The 23,412-nt window shown below is 43.2% G+C and overlaps 1 protein-coding gene across 1 annotated transcript in view; it reads right to left on the reverse strand.

The window, feature by feature from the left end:
• The window catches only part of Ptpn21 (protein tyrosine phosphatase non-receptor type 21), a 56,681-nt gene extending 33,439 nt beyond the window's left edge, over window positions 1-23,242 (reverse strand). Inside the window, 3 exon segments of the mRNA XM_059279765.1 lie at window positions 3,468-3,637; window positions 22,057-22,417; window positions 23,084-23,242. Of these exon segments, the coding sequence (XP_059135748.1) occupies window positions 3,468-3,637; window positions 22,057-22,236 (350 nt within the window). The 5' untranslated portion in view covers window positions 22,237-22,417; window positions 23,084-23,242.
• Window positions 23,243-23,412: the final 170 nt, after the last annotated feature.

A 23,412-nucleotide genomic window follows, 5' to 3' on the forward strand; every position in this document is an offset into this window, starting at 1 on the left:
AATAACCTTTGCATAAAGTCCCATGTGAAAGTTTCCTTGTAAATGACATACCAGGACAGTGCCACAGTATGCTCCAAAGTGGTGAGGCAAGATAAGCCTCTTTCCATTAAAATGTATACAGGCATAACACTATCGTTGTAAGTAACAAAAAATGGACTCCTGTAGTAATCAATGAGGTTACATGCTATCAATTCGTGAATTTGTAAGAATTCAATATATCCAGTCATTATTCTCAAAATTTCCTATCTTTTGCAAAAAAAAGTTCCTATAAGTTCCCATCATGTGGGTGATAGTTTTCTGCTACCTTGTGGCTGCATTTTTCTGACAAGTCCTCATGTTCTGAAGACATGAATCAGATTTTTGTTCTCTGCCTTTTTTCCTAAAGTACTTTTGAATGTTTTTTTTGGAGGGGGGCAGTGGAGTGTTTCTTTGGTGCAGGGGGACTAAACCCCGAGTGTCACATATGCTAGGCAAGTGCTTTACCACTCAACTACATCTCCAGCCCTGAGTGGGTTTTTATAAGATCTTTTTGAGGTATGACTGCACGTAATAAACTGCTCCAATGTACAATTTTAACATATAAAAGATACAAGAGGGCTGGAGGGATGGCTCAGTGGTTAAGAGCACCGACTGCTCTTCCAGAGGTCCTGAGTTCAATTCCCAGCACCCACATGGTGGCTCACAACCACTGTAATGAGATCTGGTGCCCTTTTCTGGCCTGCAGGGACACATGCAGACAGAATACTGTATACATAATAAATAAATAAATCTTCAAAAAAAAAAAAAAAAAGATACACGAAGTCACTGCTACAGGATAAAGAGCCTCAGTACCACCAATGCCCACAAGAGTTCCTTTGCACAACACACAATCCTCCTGCACCTTCCCCCTCCCTAGAAATCACTGTTCTGCCTCCTGACTCTACATCTCTGAGAGCTAAAACCTGACCAGACATCTTAGACTCTGAGGGAACCTAGTGACTGGGACGAAGATGTTGAAAGAACCAGCATCCTTGGGGACTTTGTACTGTAGAGCTGTCACACAAGTCTGCATGGCTGACCTGGGAACTCATTTTGGAACTGGAAGGCTGGTCATGGACACTCATGACCGTACTTGATTCTTACTGATAGGACTTCTCTAGGTCTTCTACACCTAATCAAGAAGCAGCCCTGCTGGCTGAACCCAATAACACCATCCTTTTTCATCCCACTCTACGGCTCATGCTTTTGCTCTGTTCTAACAACAGCTTCCTAGCTGGTCTCCTGCCACTTCCAGTTGAATTCAGAAGTCTTTCATCTCTGATTGATCATCCAATGTGAATGGTCTTTGTAAGACACAAATTTGGTCATTCCACCCCACTAACTGAAAAAGTCTTCCTCGTTGTACTATGTCTTTATGATTAGTACACACATGGCTTTAAAACCTTTTCTCTCATCTCTAGGTATTATCTGAAACTTCCTATTCTCCCTGCTTTCCACAAGCCAGCCCCCCATTAGAAAATTCCTTCTATAGCCTACCAAGAAGTCAACTGTTTCCTCCCTCAGTCAAGTTGTCCACGCTCCACCGCTAGGAATCAAACGTTTGTTATCACAGGATGCTGTGACTACTTATGGACATGTACTGCCAGTTCCACCAGGCTTTGAGTGAGCAACTCCTCCAGGGTCAGACTCAAATGACTACCTAACAGCTCTTACACCACAGAATATCTTCAGTAAATGTTTAAATGAGCTGAGTGGCCAGTTCATATTTTTCCTCCCGGCTTCCACTTCTCTCTTCAATATTTGTATTTCAGACCTGTTCACAGTTCGTTTGTGCCTCTACCTACTAGCTGATCTCAGTTTTCTAATATCTTTTGATAACTACCTGGCACACTCAAACAGCATTCCACTAGCATGAGGCAGCAGCAATTCTTACTATCTGCAGGGCAGTCTAGCTTTTATGGAAGGTAAAGCCAAAGAAAACATGGACTTCAGATGTAGAAAGGAGACAAGACACGTACACAAATAGGCGTAATAGGAGGCTGCGATACCAACCACCTTAACAGATCTACAAGCAAATCCTAAGATTGCATGGGGTAGACAGAGTGCACCCCAGCCTCGGGCACCCCAGAGCTTCATAGAGTCAGATGAATATGAGAAAGATACAGGAGACAAAGATAAAGGTACATGATGTTTAGTACACGACATCGCCCAGCCTGGCTCCAAAGTAATGTTATGAAGTAGGGTTCACAAGATAAAAAGGAGTGCTAAGTTTTAGATATCTTAGGCAAGCTCAAGCATTCAAAGTTAGTATTTCTTTCTCCCTCTCCCCCTCCCCCTTTTTTTTAAATGTTTCAAGACAAGGTTTCTCTGTGTAGTCCTGGCTGTCCTGGAACTCCCTCTGTAGACTAGGCTGGCCTCCAACTCAGAGATCCACCTGCATCTGCCTCCCAAGTGCTGGGATTAAAGGTGTGCTGGTACCACCACTGCCTGGAGGAGAAACCATGAGCCCTAAGTATGCCTGGCAGGTCCCTCCATGGGTACAGAGCTTCACCCAGAGCTGAAAAATCAAAACTCCTTTCACTATTTTGTCTTCAGGAAAATTTTTAAAAAGAATTCATAATAGCTAAGTTCTAGACCCAACTAAGTGGTGAATATAGGCACAAGGGAATATTCTCAAAGTATAAGGAAGAATGAAGTTATGTATTTGAAGGACAATGGATGCAACTAGAGTTAATCATATTAGGAGATTAAGTCAGTCTCCGAAAGACAAATCCTGCATGCTTTCTACACATTTCTCAACAAGGTCATTTATGTAAGAGAACATGAAAGCAGAAATGAAACTGTCGGGGAACAAAGGGAACCGAGGGGATGGGAAGGGACACAGACGGGGCGGCAGAGGGGCACAGAAGGAGCATGTTGAGTGCAGTATCCACGGGCATGAAAAGGACCTTGTGTAACCCAGGAGGGTGAAACAAAGCCAGACCCTCAGTTCCTCCGCCGTCCTGTCTTCCGCTTCTGCCCCTGAAGTGTATTTACCTGCTAAGAGCCTCTGACCATAAACGTCTTCCCTCTCTGTGCCCCTCCGCTCCCTACGTCAGCTCCGACACATCTACAGAATACAGCCCTGGAGTCAGACCCGCCAGTTCCTTGGGAAGAGGACAGAGTTTATGACTACACATTTTAAATCTCTCCTCTCCCGTTTCCTTATTACAAGGAACCAGAACAGAACAACGAAACCACTAAAGAGGCTATCGCAAGAGTTCACCGCCAGGGTGAGCCGACCGCCTTTCCTGTGCCTTTGGGCCTAGTGAACCATAATTCAGTCTGACATACCACATTCCAGAACCTCCTAGTAATGTGGTGACTAAAAATGCGGGCTGGAGGGCAAAGTCAGTCACGGGCTTTTATCTGGAGGGCCTTTGACCTCAGCTCACTCTTCTGACCTCACTGCTCTACTTTCTAAATCCAGGCAGCAGAGGACCTCTCACCTGGTAATCTCCTGCTGCAGCTGGGAGACGGAGGGCACATAAAACACCACTCCAAAGTAGACGGTGGGCTCCAGCGCATGCTTGTCCAGCTGCTTCTTCAAGGGCTTCTCCAAATCCACCCAGCGACGCTGATTCTGCTTGTTGTAGTACCAGAGGCTGAAGTAAGTGACCTGGAAGGGAGGAAGGTCACTGAAGCAGGCAGTCATGCACAAAAAGATTCCAACGATTTCCACTGCCAAAGACCGGGACCAAGTGGCAGTGGCCTCCTACTGCTACTCAGGAAAGGCGCAATAGCCAAGGCTTAAGGAGAGAGAAAACAGAGGAATGCCAAGCTCCACCTAGAGAACAGTATTCAGGAAACAGAGGCAGAAAAAAAAAAAAAAAAGACAACTGTATGTCATTTCTTAAACTAACAACAAAAATGCTGAAGAAAAACCCTAATTTTTCCATTACCAAAACACTAAAGTTACCATTATTAAAATATATTAACGTGTGTGCATGCTCATGTGTGTGCACCAGTGTAGAGTTCAGAGGATGAGTTTTAGGAGTTGGTTCTTTTTCTCTACAATGGGTTCTTGGGAATAAAACTCAGGTCCTCAGGCTTGCATGGCAAGAAATTTTACCCTCTGGGCCGTCTCAGCTGCCCTATAACTAATAGTACCTAAAAAGCCTTAAGTAGTCCCTGCCCAGTATAATTCTAAACCATGGTGCTAACCCAACTTCTCACTATTCTGGGATTTGGCTTCTATAAATAAAACTACTTCATGTAAATGTCAAACATTTTAGTAACAGATGCACCCACAGCCTTACCTTGCCTCTCAAAGTGCATTTGATAAAAATTCAAAGCAACCGGGATGTTTTAAATGAATAGTTTAATGTGAAGAATGAACTTTGGATTAAAGAACAGAATGTATATGGAGATTCCCCCCCCCTTTCTCCCTCTCTCCCTCCCTCCCCCCATTGTGTGTGTTCCTATCATTCTCTCTCACACAAACACAGACCCTACATGAAGAAAAAAAAAAAAATCACACCTAATGTAATAAAGTGACCTAACTGGATTACTAATTCAGAGTCTGAAGTTTTGGACCGGAGCCAAGCATGGAGGTACATGCCTGTGACCCCAGCACCTGGAAGGCTAAGGCAACAGACTGCTACAGGTTCAAGGCAGGGGCTACCTACACACCAAGACTCTAACACACCCCACACACACACACACCCCAACACACACACACAGAGTAAACTGGCATTCAGACTCCACCTGTTGAACAGTAAAACTATTAGAGTATGTCAATAGCAGCCCTGGCCGGTCAACCTGAACAGGTATGAAAGCCCTTAACAGATGAAATGGAAGCCTCTAATCACTGCTAATATTTATCTCAAAATCAACTCACAGGCCAAGGCCATTGGAAAATCCCTGCTCTGCTGTTCTAGACTCGAGAGCAGCACTGTCACATGGAAGCTTGTGCAGTGATGGACGTATGCCACAGCGGCACTGTCCAAAAGAGCAACCCCCAGCTACAGGTGGCAACTGAGTACTTGAAATGTGGCTAGTGCCACTGAGGAACTGACTTCTCTGGATGACTCCATTTTAATGCTCTCAAATGAAAAGCTGCTATCATTATACTGGGTAGTTTAACTTCATAGCATCAGCAAAACTTTAAAATAACTCAGGCTATTTTATTTGGCCTGCAATGCTTATTAAATAAAAATGAACTTTAAGCCAGGCATGGTGTCGAATGCCTAGAGTCCCAGTATTTAGGAGGCTGAGGCAAGAGGACTCCAGTGAGTTCAAGACCAGTCTTGGCTGCACTGTGAGTTCAAGGCCATCCTGGTGGGATACACAGTGAAACACGCCTCGAAAATTAAAATACATGAATGAATGAATAAATAAATAAATAAATAAATGCATTAATTAATTAATTAAAGCTGGGCATAGTAATAGTAGCTCAGACCTGGAAGGTGGAGGCAGAAGGATTGTGCCTAGGCTATAAAGTAAGGCCCAGTCTCAAAAATAATTTGTATGTGTGTGTGTGTGTGTGTGTGTGTGTGTGTGTGTGTATGTGTGTGTGTGTGTGTGTGTATATGTGTGTGTGTGTGTATGTGTGTGTGTGTGTATGTGTGTGTGTGTGTGTGTATGTGTGTGTGTATGTGTGTGTGTGTGTATGTGTGTGTGTGTGTGTGTGTGTGTATGTGTGTGTGTGTGTGTGTGTATGTGTGTGTGTGTGTGTGTGTGTGTATGTGTGTGTGTGTGTGTGTGTGTGTGTGTGTGGTTTTTCAAGATAGGGTTTCTTTGTGTGGCCCTGGCTGTCCTGAAACTCGCTTTGTAGACTAGGCTGGCCTTGAACTCACAGAGATCTGCTTGCCTCTGCCTCCTGAGTGCTGGGATTAAAGTGTGCATTTTAATGGGCCAGAAAGATGGCTCAGCATTTAAGAGCACTGGCTACTCTTGCAGAGGACCCAGGTCACTCACAACCATCTAAATCCCAGTTCCTGGGGATCCCATGCCCTCTTCTGACCTCTGAGGGCAGCAGGCAGATACATGGTACACATACATGTATACGGTCAAAATACTCATACACATAAAATAAATCTAAACATTTAAGAATTTTTCATTTCCATGGATAGTCAACATTTATCTTATCATTTTTACAAAGGAAAAAAAATGTCTTAATATTAGTCTATCACTTTCTACAAGTAAAATGTTCTATCCACAGCACTACTGCCCCTTTATTTCTACAAACTAGAATACTGTAGGAATTCACTAAATTCGGTTTTATGACTATTCCCTTATTCCTGTCACCCAAGACACTGCATACAAATAGAACAGTTTGATCATCATAAATCCAGCTGTACCCCAAGAACCATGGAGATCCTGCGTTAACTCCAAAGGCAGTGTGCCACCCTTACCAGAATTGCTTGGGGTTTCTGGAGCCCTAAAAAAGCTATTAAGTTCCTAGGTAATTCTTACGCCATTAAAAATTTTAAAGCATTACAACATACTACACTGTCCTCCAATATCAGGTAGGCAGTTGTACACACAACCTATAGTTAGCTACACAGGTGAAGCCTATAAGCCTAGCACTCCTGAAGTTGAGGTAGGAGAATCACAAATTTGTGTCTGGGCTACAAAGTGAATTCCAGGCCAGGCTGAGCTACACAGGGAGAGGTCCCCCAACACATACACCTATGCTTGAAAAGCTGCATGGGTATCTTTTTTTTTTAACTCCATGAAGTAAATATGCCAAAATTCCAGACCTATTATTGTTTTCTGTCACCCATGTATCACATTTATGAGAAAGCAACTACTGCTCCTACCTTCTGCAATTTACAGAACAGAAAAACCTGGCTTAATAGAAAGGGCTTGATACTTCAAGTCCAAAGTTCTAGGTTTGGCTTCCAGTGGGCAGATGCTAGCTGTGAACTGGAAGAAATCAGTCCAACCTGTTTTCTTGAGCATAAAATAACTCAGAATTCCAGCATGGGGGATGGATGGGAAACCACATAAATGCATGTTGCTATAAGAAGAACATTGTATTTGTCTTTAATTTTTTTTATTTTTCATATAATATATTTTGGTCATATTCCTATTTTTGAGGGATGATTTAGTTTTGCCCACTCTGCCAAATGCCAACAAAATTTAATTATTGTTTCCTTCCTCCAAAAATGTTTTCTACTTATAATTTCAAGATTTTGGATGAGCCAAGAAGTGGTGGCGTACACCTTTAATCCTAGCACTTGAGAGGCAGAGGCAGGTGGATCTCCAGGTTTGAGGCCAGCCTGGTCTACTTAGCGAGTTCCAGGATAGCCAGGGCTACACAGAGAAACCCTGTCTCAGGGGAAAATAATAATAATAATAATTTAGAGTGGGTATAATACTTTTTTTAAAGCATACTTGTGGATTCCGTCTTCCATCCTAAGGCCCATATTTTACAATGAACATATACCATGCTTGGTCTATTATTCACATTACTTTTAGGCACTTATTCCACATTTATATTCAGTTTTGTTTGAGAGAAAGGTTCTCACTATGTAACTCAAGATGACCTCAAGTTTACCATGTGGCCCAGGTCGGCCTCAAACTCACAATTCTCCCACCTCTACTTTGTTAAGTCAAACATATTTTTTTCTATAACCATATTAAGGCCAAAGTAGACATGCTATAGGACTGAAAACTGTTCGGGTCATGAAAGTGTATCCTCTTTTGGGGCTGGAGAGATTGGTTAAGAGCACTGGCTGCTCCTCCAGATAACCCAGGTTTCATACCCAGCACCCACATGGAGGCTCACAGCCATCCATAACTCCAGTTCCAGGGGGATCTGACACCCTCTTCTGGTCTCCACAGGTACTGCATGAACATGGTACACAGACATAAATGTAGACAAAAACATATACATAAAATAATAAATTTATTTTTAAAAATTAAATATATCATGTCTTAGCCAGGCATGGTAGCACACCTTTAATCCCAGCATGTGGGAGGCAAAGGCAGGCGGATTTCTTGAATTCAAGGCATTCAACATAATAAGTTCCCAACTAGAGCTATACAGTGAGACCCTGACTCAAAACTAACCCCTAACCTCCCAAAAGCATATCATCTCTTACAACTAAAATTAAAGGATCTTAAAATTAACTCTATGTATATTACTTTTTTCCTTTAAATACAGATGGACTTGGCTACTTCAAACACAAAAATTTAAATAGCCAGACATAGTGGCCATACACCTACAATTCCAACACTCAGGTAGCAATAAGACGTAGGTTCAAAACTAGTTTGAACTACATAGTGAGTTTCAGGTTAACTTCGGCTCCAGTGAGAACCTGCCTCAAACTAACAAAAACAACCATAAAAAGAGAGGTAGAGAAATTGATAAATATTTCCAGAGATCAGCAATGATATTAAAAAAAAAATAAGCCTTACATATTCAACGAAGTTATCCAGAGTGTTTCATTTCCCAGAGATAGAAGAATGACTTTTTTCTACCAAGCTTTACAATACTCAAATTAACTGTAGTTTCTTCACCTGTAACTACAAGCAGATTGTTCCAAAGCCAAATACAAAAGATTTTCCCACTCTTGTTCTTTTGGTACCTACCCTTATTTATGGGTCTTCAGAAAGCTCTGTCTGCACTTCCTCTGTGGAACAGACCCACCTCTGAATTCACACTCCAGGACCTGCCTCAACCAGCTCTGGGACTTCCTCAGCAAACCCCAGTCTCTTCCCAGGAGCACTCTGCCCTCCTCACAAGGGCATGGAGAACCACAAGAACTATGTGCCTTGCAACCGCCCTCAATCACTGGCTTTCCCTTCAGGTCTTGCACATTCCTTGTACCCACCTTCCAGAACTTTCTTGATAAGAGCCTACACTTGATAAGAAACTCTTCCTGGTGACTCTTTCTGTCTGCTCTTGTGGAAAAGGCATCTAACAGGTGCCTCTCAAACACTGAAGTTTCTGGAATCCTTACATAAATTTATTTACAGTGACTGTTAACTAGATTTCTATGAAGCTTTTCAGTGTCAGATATTTACATTATCTTTTTCTTTCCTAGTTTGTTAAAACAAACACACACAAATAACTTTCAAAAATATTTGATGACTTCTTCACAGCTATTTAGAAATTCTTACTACTGCTCTCCTAAATCTGTAGATAGCTGCCTGCTGTGTAACTAGAGCAAAACCAAAGTTAAACAGAGCTTAGTTTCTTTTCTGCCAATATGGCTGCCTCACTCAGTGAACAGAGGCCAGCTGCTGGGCAGGTCCAAATCCTAACAGAACACAACCCTCTTCCTAATTCCCAGGTCATTTCTTGTCTAATTATTTTGAGACTCTTTTTGACTGTGCTATTTTTAAAACAGACCAGAGAGATACACAAATTAGCTGGAGGGTTTTTAAAGCCACTAATGCATTAAGGTTAATAAAAGTGAATCCCATGCAAAATTGCAAATATAATTTTATCCTGGTGCCTTTCTTCCCCTGCTGAAGTTAGAAGTCTTTCATCAGGACAGAGATGAGAGGAGACAGCCCAAGATAAAGTCTATCCCAAGGAGAGATCATCTAACAAACGTGGTTAGAAAGCTCGAAGCTAATTCTAGCACTGAGCTGACCTCCACACCGAGTCTGCCATAAATAATAAAGTATGGAACCTCTCCCTTCTAGCAGATGGCGGTGGTCACATTGCCTCAGCACAGCCAACCCCTCCCCTTTCTGTTTAGTTCTCCATTTTCTTCTCACTTTAATCCCACTGCATACTCTTTATTTTATAGGCAATATAGTAATATACAATATCAGAACAGTAGCACATATAAATGAAGACTCAGGAATATAACCAATAAAATTATACTCGATTTCATCAAGCTGAAGTCCAAGTAACTCTTTGACTGTCCAAGTTCCTTCAACTGTAGCTTTAACATTTCAGCATATCATGAAATGATAAGTAAGATTTGGAGATTTATTAAAAGGAAGTCTAAGGAGTGAATGGGACCACTGTCTACTTGAACAAACTACTCTCATTTTTCCAATTTACAATCCTAATCAGATACTATGAAGCATATGACCACTATAAACAAGATAATTTTAAAACTATATTCTTGGGACTGAGGATTTAACTCCTAGGTAAAGACCTTGCCTAGCAAGTTCCATCCCCTGCATTTAACTCTTGGGCTGGTGATGTAGCTAAGTAGTAAAACACTGCCGTAGCATGTAACAAGCTATGTGGTCTGATTCCTGGCACCACTCAATGAACTATAAAAATAAAACAAGGCTATCTGTATTTCTTAGATGTCCTCAATTCATTTACTCCTTCAGCTCACATTAACTGATCACCTCCAAGGTGTCCAATGCCAGCCCGGGTGCAAGCATACAGCACTGAACCAGAAAACACAGTCCCTGCTCTCCCAAGTCTGTCCTGGGGCTGAAGACAAAGCAGCACTGGTTGGAACGCACTCTAGAAGGAACCTATTCCTCATACTGGGTTGCATTACCAATATGAGGGGAGAAGCTTAGTCCTATCATCACTTGATAGGCCATACTTTGTTGACGCCCATGGAGGCCTGCCCCTTTCTGAACAGAAACAGAGGAATGGATTGGGGGCGGGGCAGAGGAGAGGTGGGGGAAGGGAATGGTAGAAGAGGGAGGGGAAACTGTAGTCAGGATGTAAAATAAATTAACAAATTTAATTAATAAAAAATGCACACTAGGAGGACATTTGATTTTAGGACTAAAATGCCAACATGTTTCTAAAGCGTAAACAAGGATTAAATGGAATTTTTAACATATAGAAACATTTTACTCCCCAAAGATAAGAGCGATAACCAAGGTAAGTACAAAGTTGCACTACAAAGGCAAGTTTATTCCTGTGCTACTGTACAAAAAGTCATCTTGGTTAGAACTCACAAAACTGAGGGCACACCAGAGTCTCTCATTCTCTGACCATTTAACCAGTTTGCTCTACCATAGGACCATTCTAACCTGTGTATCAGCTTAACTCAAACACCTACGTTTTCCTCACGATTCATTTTTGTATTTTATTTTATGTGCATAGATATTTGCCTGTGCACATATACGAATACTACGTACATGCCTGGTGCCAAAAAAGCCAGACGAAGGTACTAGATGTCCTGGAAGGATCCTCTGGAACTCTAGTTACAGGTGGCTGCACCGAACTCTAGTCCTCTGAAGTTCAGAGCATTCTTAACCACAGGCCATCTCTGCTATCCACAGACAATATTCCTCACTATTACACATGCTTCATGCTAGGCATGCTGGCCTGCACCTACCATAGCAGAACTTGGGAGGTACAGACAGGAGGATCAAGATTTCAAGGCTATCTTCTGCTACACCATAAGTTCAAGGACAGCCTAGGCTACATGAGACCCTGTCTCAACAAGCAAACAAACAGAGCTGGTAAGGCTTAGCAAGTAAAGGCACTTTCGGCAAAGCCTAATGACCTAAGTTCAATCCACACAGTGGAAGGAGAGAACCAACTCCCACAAGTTGTCTGGCCTTGACATGCAAGCCACTGCATGCACGAACCCACACAAAACAAAGAAACGTAAACAAAAGTGATCCCTTTTTTCTGCTGTTATTATACTATCCTAACATAAATTCGCTTCAAGAGGTGTCCTGGCAGTAAAAGCACAGACAAGTCAAATATATAACTATTTAGATAATCTCTATGGATACAAAGTAGGGGGAAAGGAGAATTAAAGTGATTTTCTAAATAATGTGCATCAAGAGATGTTTGGTGGGTATTTTAATTCTCAGTGTAGCTCCAAACTGTCCTAACGATAATTCTCCAGTCATCTTTTCTGCCCCATTTCCCCTTAGTATATTATTATAGTCAATACATTTACAAGATGAAAAATAAGCTGGAAAAGACTAAAAGAAAACTAGCTCAACACTAATTTAAAAAAAAAACAAACAAACAAACAAAAGTTGTCACCCAACAAACGTCTCATGAGCACTGTTTTGGTTCCTCATCAGTCAGACAGCAGAGAAAACAGGAAGCTGATTACAGGCTCCAATGAGCACACGTAAAGCACCAGACACAGCTTGCAGACAGCCAGTACCCCTAAGAAGCTACCTTTTAGGGATGCAAACCCAAGCCCATCTTGTTGCCTCCAACTGTAGCTAAATGTAGGGGTACAAAGTTCGAGTTGTTGAAAATGCACTTAATATTGAGATCAATCTAAATAGTATGTAAATGAGCCAAGGCAAGCTGCCCTTAGAGTCATTAAAAAAAAAAAATGTACCAAACATTGCAATGCATATCTCCAATACCAGCACTCAGAAGGCTGAGGCAGGGGATAGCAAGTTCAAGACCAACCTGGGCTACAAAGAAAGGAGGGAGGAACAGAAAAGAGAGCACAAATAAAGCCAGGAGGCTTTTGCCACCCAGTGTGATGTTACAGTATATTGTCTTAGCTGCCTATTATTCAAAATAACTACTCTGTCTACATCTAAACTTCAACACTGCAATGCACACCTTCCAGGGAACCCATCTGGGTAATGCAGAGACAGGGGCACAAACCCTTGATGAATTATTTATAACTTACATTCTAATTGCTCTTTAGGACACGTGACCATTTCTTCTAGTGAAATTAGCATTTTCAGCATAAATTTCAATAGCCTCTGGGTAGTTTACTAGTTCGTTAAAAGATAAATGAGGGTTAGGTATGGCATCCATGCCAGCCTTCCTGAGCCTGAGGCAGAAGGATCTGGAGTTCTAGGCTAGCCTGGGTTACACAGTGAGCTCTTGTTTCAAAACACTGGGCCTTGGAGATGGCTCAGCAGGTAAATAAAGACACTTACTGCCAAGCCTGATGACCTCCTGAGTTCAATGCCCAGAAAACACATGGTAGAAGGAGAGAATCAACACACACACACACACACAGAGACACACACACACACACACACACAGAGACACACACACACACACACACACACACACACACACACACACAAAGAAAAAAATAAAGCTTAAACAAACAAAAGAGCCCAGAGTCCGTAATTCCAGCTGTAGTAGGCAAAACCCTCTACATTGGAGGCTAGCCTAGGTGAGTTCTAGGCCATTCTGGGCTACAGAGTAAGACCTTATCTAAAAATTTAAAATAAATAAATAAGCAAGCCAGGAAGAAGCTCAGAGATACAGTACTGGCCTTGTACGCTCAAGGACGTGTCTAATCCCCAACACCAAAGTGACAACAGAAACCGGGAGAGGTTAACTACGATAGGCAATCAAATTAACATGTCAGTGTACAAGCTGCTTGAAGATCAGACTAGGAAAACAGCTGCAAACGCAGCATACTCTAAGAAAGTAATGAGTCCTTGTTACTAGAAAAGAAAATGTTAGGATGGAGAGACAGCTCTGGGGTTGAGAGCACTAGCTGCTCTCCCAGAGGACCCAGGTTCAATTCCCAGCACCCACATGGCAGCTCACAGCTGTCTGTAACTCTAGTTCCAGAGGATCTGACACCCTCACATAGACATACACGCAGGCAAAACACCAATGCACATAAAATAAATAAATCTTGAGAAAGAAGAGGAAATGTCCTATTGAGGTAGGCTGCACATCTGACAAGAAAGAAATAGAGAGCTCAATAAATAAATCAATAAACGCAATCAATGTCTAAAGGAAGTGTGAGTCACCAGTTCAGACACTGAAGACTTGTCACATGCTCACGGTCCAGACGGGCACAAAGGTGATCTCTGGTGGAGAAGACAAACACTGATCTACAACCCAGGGCACAATGAAGGAATTCTCACTCATAACCTCCCTCTCTGTCCTCTGGGAGCTTCTACCTTAACAGTGAGTTGCCCCATCGAGGAAATGAAGCTGGCAAAGTATCACTGAGTTGGAGGCTAGCATGGATGTATTCCAGGCAAGCCTGGCTACAGAATGAGACCTTATCTCAAAACTCCAACAAAAAAGCATCTGGAGAGATGGGTGCAGGGGTTAAGAGTACTGGATGCTCTTCGAGAGGACCTGGATTTTATTCCCAGCACCCACATGGTGGCTCACAACTGTCTATAACTCCTGTTCTAAAGAATCCAATGCCCTCATCTGGCCCCCCACAGGCACCGCACACATAGATAAGCATGCAGGCAAAACACCTGGACACACAAAATTGAACTAAATAAATCTAAAAATAAAAACAAAACAAAAAAAACCCCATTCCAATAAATAAGTAAGTAGTGGCTAATAATAATAATAATAATAATAATAATAATAATAATAATAATAATACAACAGCCTTCCTGAGCCCTATGGAGGAAAGCCACAGAAGAAAGAGCATTTTTAGTGGGAAAGGAGACTATACTGAGGCGCTTTGTGTCTGGGTCGCATAGTGATGACGTAAGGAAAGAGACTGGAGTATGGAAACACAGGTAGGGGAAAGGAGTCCTGTTGGTCTACAGAGTCACAGTCAGAACAGCCTACAACCATCAACAACTTTCAGAAAATAACCAAACGAGGATCTGCAGGTTCACAACACACAGAAACGAGGACATGAAAATGCTAAGTGTCTTGACTTGATCTTTACAAATGAGGTACACGTGTGGAAATACTCTCACTATACTCCAGAAACAGGTACCAATATTTTGTGTCAAGTTTTAAAACTGAAGGTCGGGAGGCTCAGAGAGGAGGCTTGAGGGGTGAAGGACAGTCTGGGATATACAGTGAGATACACTTCAGGGACAGTGACAGAACTGAGTGAGAGCCCCCCCACCAACCTTCGGCACTCAACTCACAGGACTCCCTGGTGAGCAAACACACATTCAAGTCGCTTTGGTAGTCTCCCACCTGAAAATCCCCATACTGGAGCACACATCTTTTCTATGATTAGCCCTTTGGATGTTTTTGGTCTTTGAGACTGGGCCTCAAGTATCCCAGGCTGCAGCGCCTTCAGCTTGCTAGGTAGTCCAAGACGAACTTGAACTTCTGATCTACTTGCTTCAACCTCTCCAGGGCTGGGATAACACATGTGTGCCACCATATTCCGTTTTATGCCTTGCAAGGGGCTGAACCTGGGGCCTTGTGTACGTCAGACAAATTGAGCTACACCTATTAGCCCTGAAGTTTATTAAACATTTAACTAAAGTTACATAATACTCTTATCATTTAAGTAAATAGGTCTCCTAATCCAATAATAACTTATATGATTCTATATTATGTACTTCAGAATGCATACATATACCCATGCTTATTCATATGACTCCTTATTTATTTATGCTATTTACGTTATCAAGCCCCAAAGTACCTTCATTATGAAGCGAAAAGTAACAGAAGGGATTGGCAAGTTAGCCAGGAAGAAAGTTTGCCCACCAACACGGATGGCCTGAATCTGAGCCCTAGAACCTAAGTGGTGGAGAGAACCAACTCCTGTAAGTTCTCCCCTGATCTCCACACATGCACCAGGACACATGCGTACCCTCCCTCTCTCTCTCTCTCTCTCTCTCTCTCTCTCTCTCTCTCTCTCTCTCTCTCTCTCACACACACACACACACACACACACACACACACACACACACACGTAGTTTAAAAATCGTTTACCAGAAATTTAAAAATCAAGGAAAAATTCTTAGTCATTTGTGATTGACCTTTGGAGTTTGGAAAACTGTTCAGGTGAAAGGTCAATCTAAAATTCCAGTCCCTCCAGAAGGTCCCCTAGCCTCAGTGAAACACTACCTTTTTTTATATCACAATCTTACCTACTGTACAAATACGAACCCAAATTCAACTTGTGACCACTCATCCCAAAACGTCTGCATGTGTTGCACTTTTTCTTAGGTTTTGGTTATTTTTAGAGTCCAAATGAAATCAGGCAGGAGAGAGAGAAATGCACATGAAATTCCAGATTCCGATGGAGACAAGGCCAGAGGCTATCTGGAATACCTGACAGGCTGATTTAAAATGGAATACCCCAAGCCAAGACCACTTCCTAGATCAGTGGGGAAGCTCACCCTGCCTGACACAGAAGAACTAGAGTGGTCCCACGTTTCCAGAAGAACCCTCAAAGTGAGAGTGGAGTAAACCCTGTGTCATGCAGCTCTTTTGGGGGTCACCCATGCTCCTGTAAATGACCTTTCACCTACACTTTATAAGCAAGTCCAATAAACTCATTGGCATCACCAACAAAAAAATAATAGGAGCAAGAGAGATGGTTCACTGGTATAGAGCACTTGGGTCTCTTGCAGCGAACTCTGGTTAGATTTCCAGCACCTGCATGGTGGCTCACAACCATCATCAGTAACTCCAGTGCCAAGGGATCCAACACCCTCTCCTGACCTCCATGGGCTCCAGACACACATGTGGTGCACATATATACAATGCAGGCAAAATATGTGTATGCATAAAATAACATAAACCTAAAGCAATCTTTTTAAATAAATAAATAAATGAATAAATAAATAAATAAATAAATGGTAAACTGGGCACAGTGGCCCGTCCATGAGATCCAGCTACTTCAGAGGCTGAGGCAGGAAGATGGCAAGTTTGAAACAAGCCTGAGCTCCATACCAAAACCCTGCAAAAAAAAAAAAAAAAAAAAAACAGAGAGAGCAAACGTGCAGGAAAGAAACGGGGTAGGGAAGAGGAGGAGGGGACACAGAGGGAAGGAAAGAGAAGAGAAAAGGAGAAGCAAAGAAAAAAAGAAAAGGATCTGGGCGTGGTGGCACACACCTTTAATCCCAGCGCTCAGGAGACAAAGGCAGGCGGATCTCTGAGTTTGAGGCCAGCCTGGTCTACAGAGGGAGATCCAGGACAGCCAGGGCTACACGGAGAAACACTGTGTCTAAACCAACACCCACCCCTCTCACCCCCCCCCCCCAAAAAAAGAAAGGAAAGAAAGGGAAGGGAGAAAAAGAAAAAATAGTGTTTTTGTATCCATGTACAAAGCTTTGGAAATGTTCCACTCTCTCCAGGAAGTGAAATCACAGAACAGAGCAAGGCTGAACAAATGAACTGCAATCATACTTATCATTCTAGGTTTAAAACAACAATCTTTTAATGGTTTAAAGTAAATGGATATTTATTCAGGAACTATGTGCAATACAACGGTGGCAGGCACCCTTCTAGACACCAGAAATACATGAGGAACAGTAACCCTGTTCCAATGGAGTTTATATGCTAACACTGAAAATGTTGATGTCTTTGACACACTAAATGCTATTTAAAACTCATTTCTTAAAGATCTATAACAAACCACAACCATGTAAGCAAATGCCCAAAGCCAGGAAGTAAAGTGTGAAAGGTAAAATTTTGTTTGCATTATCCATCTTCAAAAAAATGCTTTGAAGATAATTCTAGAGGCTGCTTAGCATTTAACTCAACTTCAAAATTGTTAGTTATGCACATATGGACTAATTAAAGAATATTCTCCCTAAAGCATCTAAACACAGGATCATGTGCTAAAGTGAACACACACACACACACACACACACACACACACACACACACACACACCCTTCAAAAACAGTTGAGGAAAAAAACTGTCCTGTAAGATTTAGGTTATAAATCTGAAATCCCTCTTTGGGATGTCACAACTTCCCTGTATCCTAATTGGGGATTCAAAAACTTTGAAAAGCAAATGTAAATAAAATTAAGTCACATAAGGACCCCAAAATCAAGACAAGATATACAAGAAATAAGTTTGCAATAAAGCTAATTAAAATCCAATCCATTGTAGCATGAAAAAGATGAGATAATATTGTTAAATAAGAATTTTTCTAAAAGGCATACATACTCTAAAGAAAGTAATATAAACTAGATCCAAAACTTCATAGCCTAGGATTTGGGCTGAGCCTAACGGAAGAAAAGAGCGACTCCAGCATTCTAAGGCTCTGCTGTCAGGCGATGGGCAAGGACACTGCACAGAGGACTTTACCAGCTTGTATGGAAACAGTGGTTCAATTGTGATGGCAGGCTACCATTTCAATATTTCAGAAATGTGCAAGCAGTAGACTACCAGTGCCTGCTGCGAGAATATTCTATACACGTGCACTCTCCCTGTTATTAACAAGAGAAAAGAACTCATCTCAAGAGAAGTCAGCCAGTCACTGCGACATGGGTCACATAAGCACAGCTCAGGTACCACAAATAAAAATAAAAGGTGGGCATGGTGGCTCACACCTGGAATCCCAGGCCAACCTGGGCTATACAGTGAGACCTGTCTCAAGATAACAATGATGATGCTCAAGGTCACACTTTAATATCAAATTATTTTTCTGGTTTTTTGTTTGTTTGTTTTTTGTTGTTGTTTTGGGGGGGTTGTTTGTTTGTTTGTTTTTGTTTGTTTGGGGTGTGTGTGTGTGTGTGTGTGTGTGTGTGTGTGTGTGTTTCAGACAGAATTTCTCTGTGTAGCCCTGACTGTTCTAGAACTCACTTTGTACACCAGACTGGCCTTGAACTCACAGAAAGCCACCTGCCTCCTGAGTGCTGAGATTAAAAGTATGTGCCACCACTGCTTGGCTTTAACATTACATTTTTAAACCACCACCAATTCTCAATTTGAAAAACTGGTAGATGTAATTTCACATTCAGGGAGTGACAAGAACTGGTATCCAATGTGACTGCAGACCTGTCTCTGGAAGGCTGCTGCTAAACGGCCTCTGAAGAGGCCAACTGAGCAGAGCCCACTGCCACACAGGTCCGAAGGAAGGGACTTTCCCCACTCAAAAGAAGCCACCCGGTTCTGGAGGCAGGAGGACTCCCCCTCTGAAAAGTATCATTTTCAAGGCAATAGCTCTTTCAGAGGCTCTGCCTCCCATGTGGCCTCCTCCAGGGCTGGAGGTGGATCATGGCCTGGCTCTTAGAGCACAAGAACACGGGGCCCTTGTCAGTTCCATGTCTCATAGGTTACTGAACTGCCCTGGTTTTACATATCATCCTGCGTGAACTGGGGAATCCTTCCTTATTTTTAGGTATGATTATTGGGGTTTGTTATATTATTGTCTCTTTGGTTGATTTCTTGAAACAGGGTCCCTGTGTAGCTTGGGCTGGCCTCAGACTTACATTTGAGATCTTTCCACCCCAGTGTCCTGAGTAAAATACTAATATATGCTAAAGTCTCTGGCTCTAGCATCAGATGGCATTATTGTGAAGTCTTTATCACTCACTGCCTTATGGAAGCAAAACAGTATTTCAGTAAGAAAAAAGGAGTTCATTTTTTTCCTGCAGCTTATACTTGACAGCAGCAAAACTCTTCACCCGAGTGTACAACGATAAGTCTTGGCTTGCTTGGTGGGAGGCTAGTGAGAGATACCAGCACACCGACAGTTCTTGCTTAACTCTCACACATGCTGAATGTACACAATCGAGGAGCAGGTGTTACCCACTCAGATTATTTCTGAGCAGGCATTTGGAAGGGGCAGGCCTGGTGACCAAGACATCTGTTTACACATTACAGAGCAGGCCTTCTGGAGCTTTCCAAGAGAAAGTTTGCTAAACTTGCTAACCGTGACTGTTGGTAAAAGCTGAAGCAGTAGATGATCTTTCCAAGGACAAGACATTCCCTTAAGAATTAGGCCTGTTCTCTCGGTGTGCTCTGGGCTTCTGTTAAAAACTGGCCTCAGAGGCCAATTCTGGTGGCACATTCCTCTAACCCTAGCACTCCGGAGGCGAGGCAGGAGGATAAGCAATTCACAATGAGTTTCAGGCCAGCCTGAGCTACATGAGACCTTCTCTCAATGATAATAATAATAATAATAGTAACAACAACAAATTTTTTAAAAAAGAAGAAAGAAATCTTGGGTTGAGGGCATGCCCATACCAGAATAATGCTGTTTAACTCCTGAGCTGGAGCCTCTGACAAAAGATGGCCAACTCTCTAGGCTGCTGCTGCTCTTTTAAAGATTTGCTTACTTTTGTTTTATGTGTGCAAGACTTTTGCCTGTATACCGCGTGTTTATACACTATGTCCATGCCTGGTGCCCACAGAGGACAGAAGAGGGTGTTATATCCCCCTGGAATTGGCGTTACAGGTGGTTGTGAACCACTGTGTGGGTGCTGGGAATCAAAACTCAGGTCCTCTGTAAGAGCAGTCAGTGCTCTGGACTGCTAGCCGTGATGCCTCCAGGCCTGGGCTTCTTGACTAACAGAAGGAAAGCAATTCTTCCTGAATGTATTGAGCATGCTTTATACTCTTGTTACAAAAATAAATACATCATAGTCCTGATGAAGAAGCTGACTCTCTGAGGGTGTAGGCAGACCTGGTGTGTTTGGATGAACTTTATAGGGGGAGAAAAAGCCAAATTGGAAATTGGAGGGCGGGGGGGGGGGGGGGGGGGGGGGGGGGGGGGCAGAGATGAATGAAATATAAAGATAACCAAATAAATGCAAATAAGCAGGACAGTCACTGAGGCCCACTCTCCCAGACTGTGTTCCCTTTTTCCTCCTTAGGCGGATCTACCAATTCCCTTCCAAGGCTTTCTCCTGTCTTCTGTCAACACAGAGCATGTGCTACCTCCTCCCATGCCCCCGGGACAGCCTTGCCTCTCGGCTGGCTTCCATCCACCCAGCTGGACTGAGATTCCCAAGCCTCTCTCCTTCAGCCTGGAGCTCTTGCCTGGCCCTCCACAAAGCATATCCACCTCTCTGTTCAACATCTCCAGTCCATACCAAGTGATTCCAGCTGGCACCTCCAACCTAGTATTTAGGTCTCGAACTGAACACAGCTCTTTCATATTTCCTCTCTTAATTACAGTCCCCACAATCTACGGATAACCTGAGGACCAACTACGACTCTGGCTAACTCTTCCCTGGCAGTTGTTTGGTTGGTCACCTCCAGCTTTCCGCCATCATCTCTCCATCCTCGGACAAAGGCAGGTAGGTGGCTGCTCTCTGCATCTGAACCACTATTTACTCATTCTCAAGAGGACTGAGGCAACAACACACCTTGCTTTAAAAAGCCTGTCATCTCCCCCAGTCCTATCAAGGGGAGTTGAAATCTTTCAACCACAACAAAAATGCCTTTGTTACTTTTATAAGAACAGTACTTTGCAGCCTGACAGGACCCCTTGCCCTAGCATTCAGGTCACAGCTCAGATTTTACTTTCCCTAAGGAATTTTCCCCCTGCTGTACCTCCCCCGCCCCCACTCCTACCAGAACAAGCATTCACGCTGGCTTTCTCACTGGTCTCAACACTGGGGCAAGCTACTGGTACCTCTGTACACGGCTGCTGCTTACAGGTTTTCAAAACTAAATGATCAACTGATTTTTCCTAGAACAAAGTTTACCTATTCCTGACTTTTTTTTTTTTTTTATGAACTACAATATCTATGTGGGATTTCCAGATACAACATGGGTCATTTAAGACCCGGTTTCTTCTTTTGCTTACCCATGGTCCAAGCAGCCAAACACTGGGAGAGTCTCAAGTTTAGAGTTCTTTTACAGTCCTTACAGCAGAACTTAAATTTAGGACCTTGTGGGGATATGTGAGGACTCCACAACTTCCTACTCAGTAGATTAGGCGTTTCCCAGAGCACAAGTTCCTATGATTACTGTAATAGACAACTAGTACTTAAGTTTTACATGTGCTTTAAACCACAGCCACTGTGGGAACGGGAGCCACTGGCAGACTCATGATTCTGATGGAGGAACTGAGACTCAGAGATATCAAATAACTTGCCTAAGGCTATAGAACTAGTTGGTGAAGGAACCAAAATTCAAACTTCAGGCAGCATGACTCTAGAATCTCCACTTGGGCTACAGAAAATTAAAAATGAATGTTGCACAAATGAATAAATACATGCATGCATGCATGAAGACAGTCAACTGATCAGATTGACCAGTGAGGATTTATTAATAAGTGGGAACTTGGATAACCCAAAATACATTCATATTGGATTCTATGGGAGGCACAGGATTCAAACCCATTAAAAAGATAGACAGTGTAAATTCTCTTAGGAGCACCCCACGGAGTAAGATTTTTGCTTTGATCCCTTCCTCACTGGGAGGGGAGCTTGCAGGCTCACCATCCTGCAGTCACAGCCAGGACTTGCCTCCGGTGTCAGGTAGGCTAGGATGGATACACAGCCACCATGAGGGAAGGAGTGAAGACAGGCCAGAGAAACCTGCAGCGTCGTTAGCAGCTTACCTCCCTCAGCTCCAGTCTTTGGGCTACAGCTTCCAGGCTCTCCTGGCCAGTGCTCTCCACAGACAAAGTGAACTCCACAAACTCATTATTGAGCAGCTGGATCCGTGCAACCAGGCAGCTCTTGCTGGACACAGTGTAGCGCCGGGTACGTTTCAATTTCAGTCCAAATGGCAGTGGCATCTTCTCCCTTCAACAATGGAAGGACCGGGGAAGGACCAATCCAATAGCGATGGAGCCGAGCAAAAGTGACCCCCTCGCGTCAAAACAAACTAGTCTCCAGTTGCTCATCCAACAGCCGCTGCCGCCATTAACAGGCAACTGAGTCTCCAAAGACCAAGCGATGGGAGCATCCACGCCAGCGCTGAGGAAAGAGGAAAGCAGTTACTATGGACTTTGGTTTTAAATTAAAAAAAAAAAAAAAGTCATTGAGTATAAAGAATAAGCTTTGCCCCTCTGCTGGAATAAGAGAGCTCTAACAGGGAGGTGGCAGGAAAGTTTATCACGAGGAATGAGGGTGGGGCCCAGGGTCAGACCCCACCCCTCATTCTACCTCCCTCACTTCTAGAGATAGCAGACTTGGCTGTTGGGATTAAATGAGATAATAATGCCCAGCACGTCTATAACTACAAAGCATTAGTGGGCATCTTGCTAGTTTGGAGGAAAGGTTGTTTTTTCATAGGTAACTCTTTCGAGTTTCCCAATACTCAAGTGTCTTCAGTTCCTGACTGTGTTCGTTAAGTGCACAAGAGAACCGGTCCTTCAGGCAAAATTAACTCTGAACTCCAAATGGAGAGAATAATCCCATCCATCTAACATATGGCAACTGTGAGGTTCAAAGGAGACGAAGTGCTTAACGAGAGTTTCTAAAGCCCCTTCTGTTTCATTATTCACATCACCACAAAGATTTGAGTATAAGCAGGTTATAAGCACCCTAAAGATGCTCGTTCTCGAATCATAGCCGTTCTGAAAAGCGTGCTCCGGACTCCTCTCCCGGGTAGGGACACCTAAGGAGGCTGTGGACGCTCACCTAAAGAGAAGGGCGAGGCCTTAAACGCCATCCTGGTTAAAGGGGGCAAGCCAGGCTGGGCAAACCCATGAAGCCAAACGCAGCGGAGGGCCTCAGCTCCCGATCCTCGGAGTCCCCTCCCCGAGAGGAAAGCAAGCGGTGTTGCCTGGCCAACGGGGATGTCGGAAGCCTCGCAAGCCCCGGAACCCTCCGCCCGCGGCCCCGTTTCCGGGCGGACGTGCTCCGCAAGGACCGGCCCCCTGGGATCGGAGGAGGGAGGATTTAAAGGGGCCGGCGTTAGTTCTACAGGCTAGGAGAGATTGGTCGCGCAGTTTGAGGCTGTCTCCACG

Source organism: Peromyscus eremicus, chromosome 14 (assembly GCF_949786415.1).
Source record: "Peromyscus eremicus chromosome 14, PerEre_H2_v1, whole genome shotgun sequence".
NCBI lineage: Eukaryota > Metazoa > Chordata > Mammalia > Rodentia > Cricetidae > Peromyscus > Peromyscus eremicus.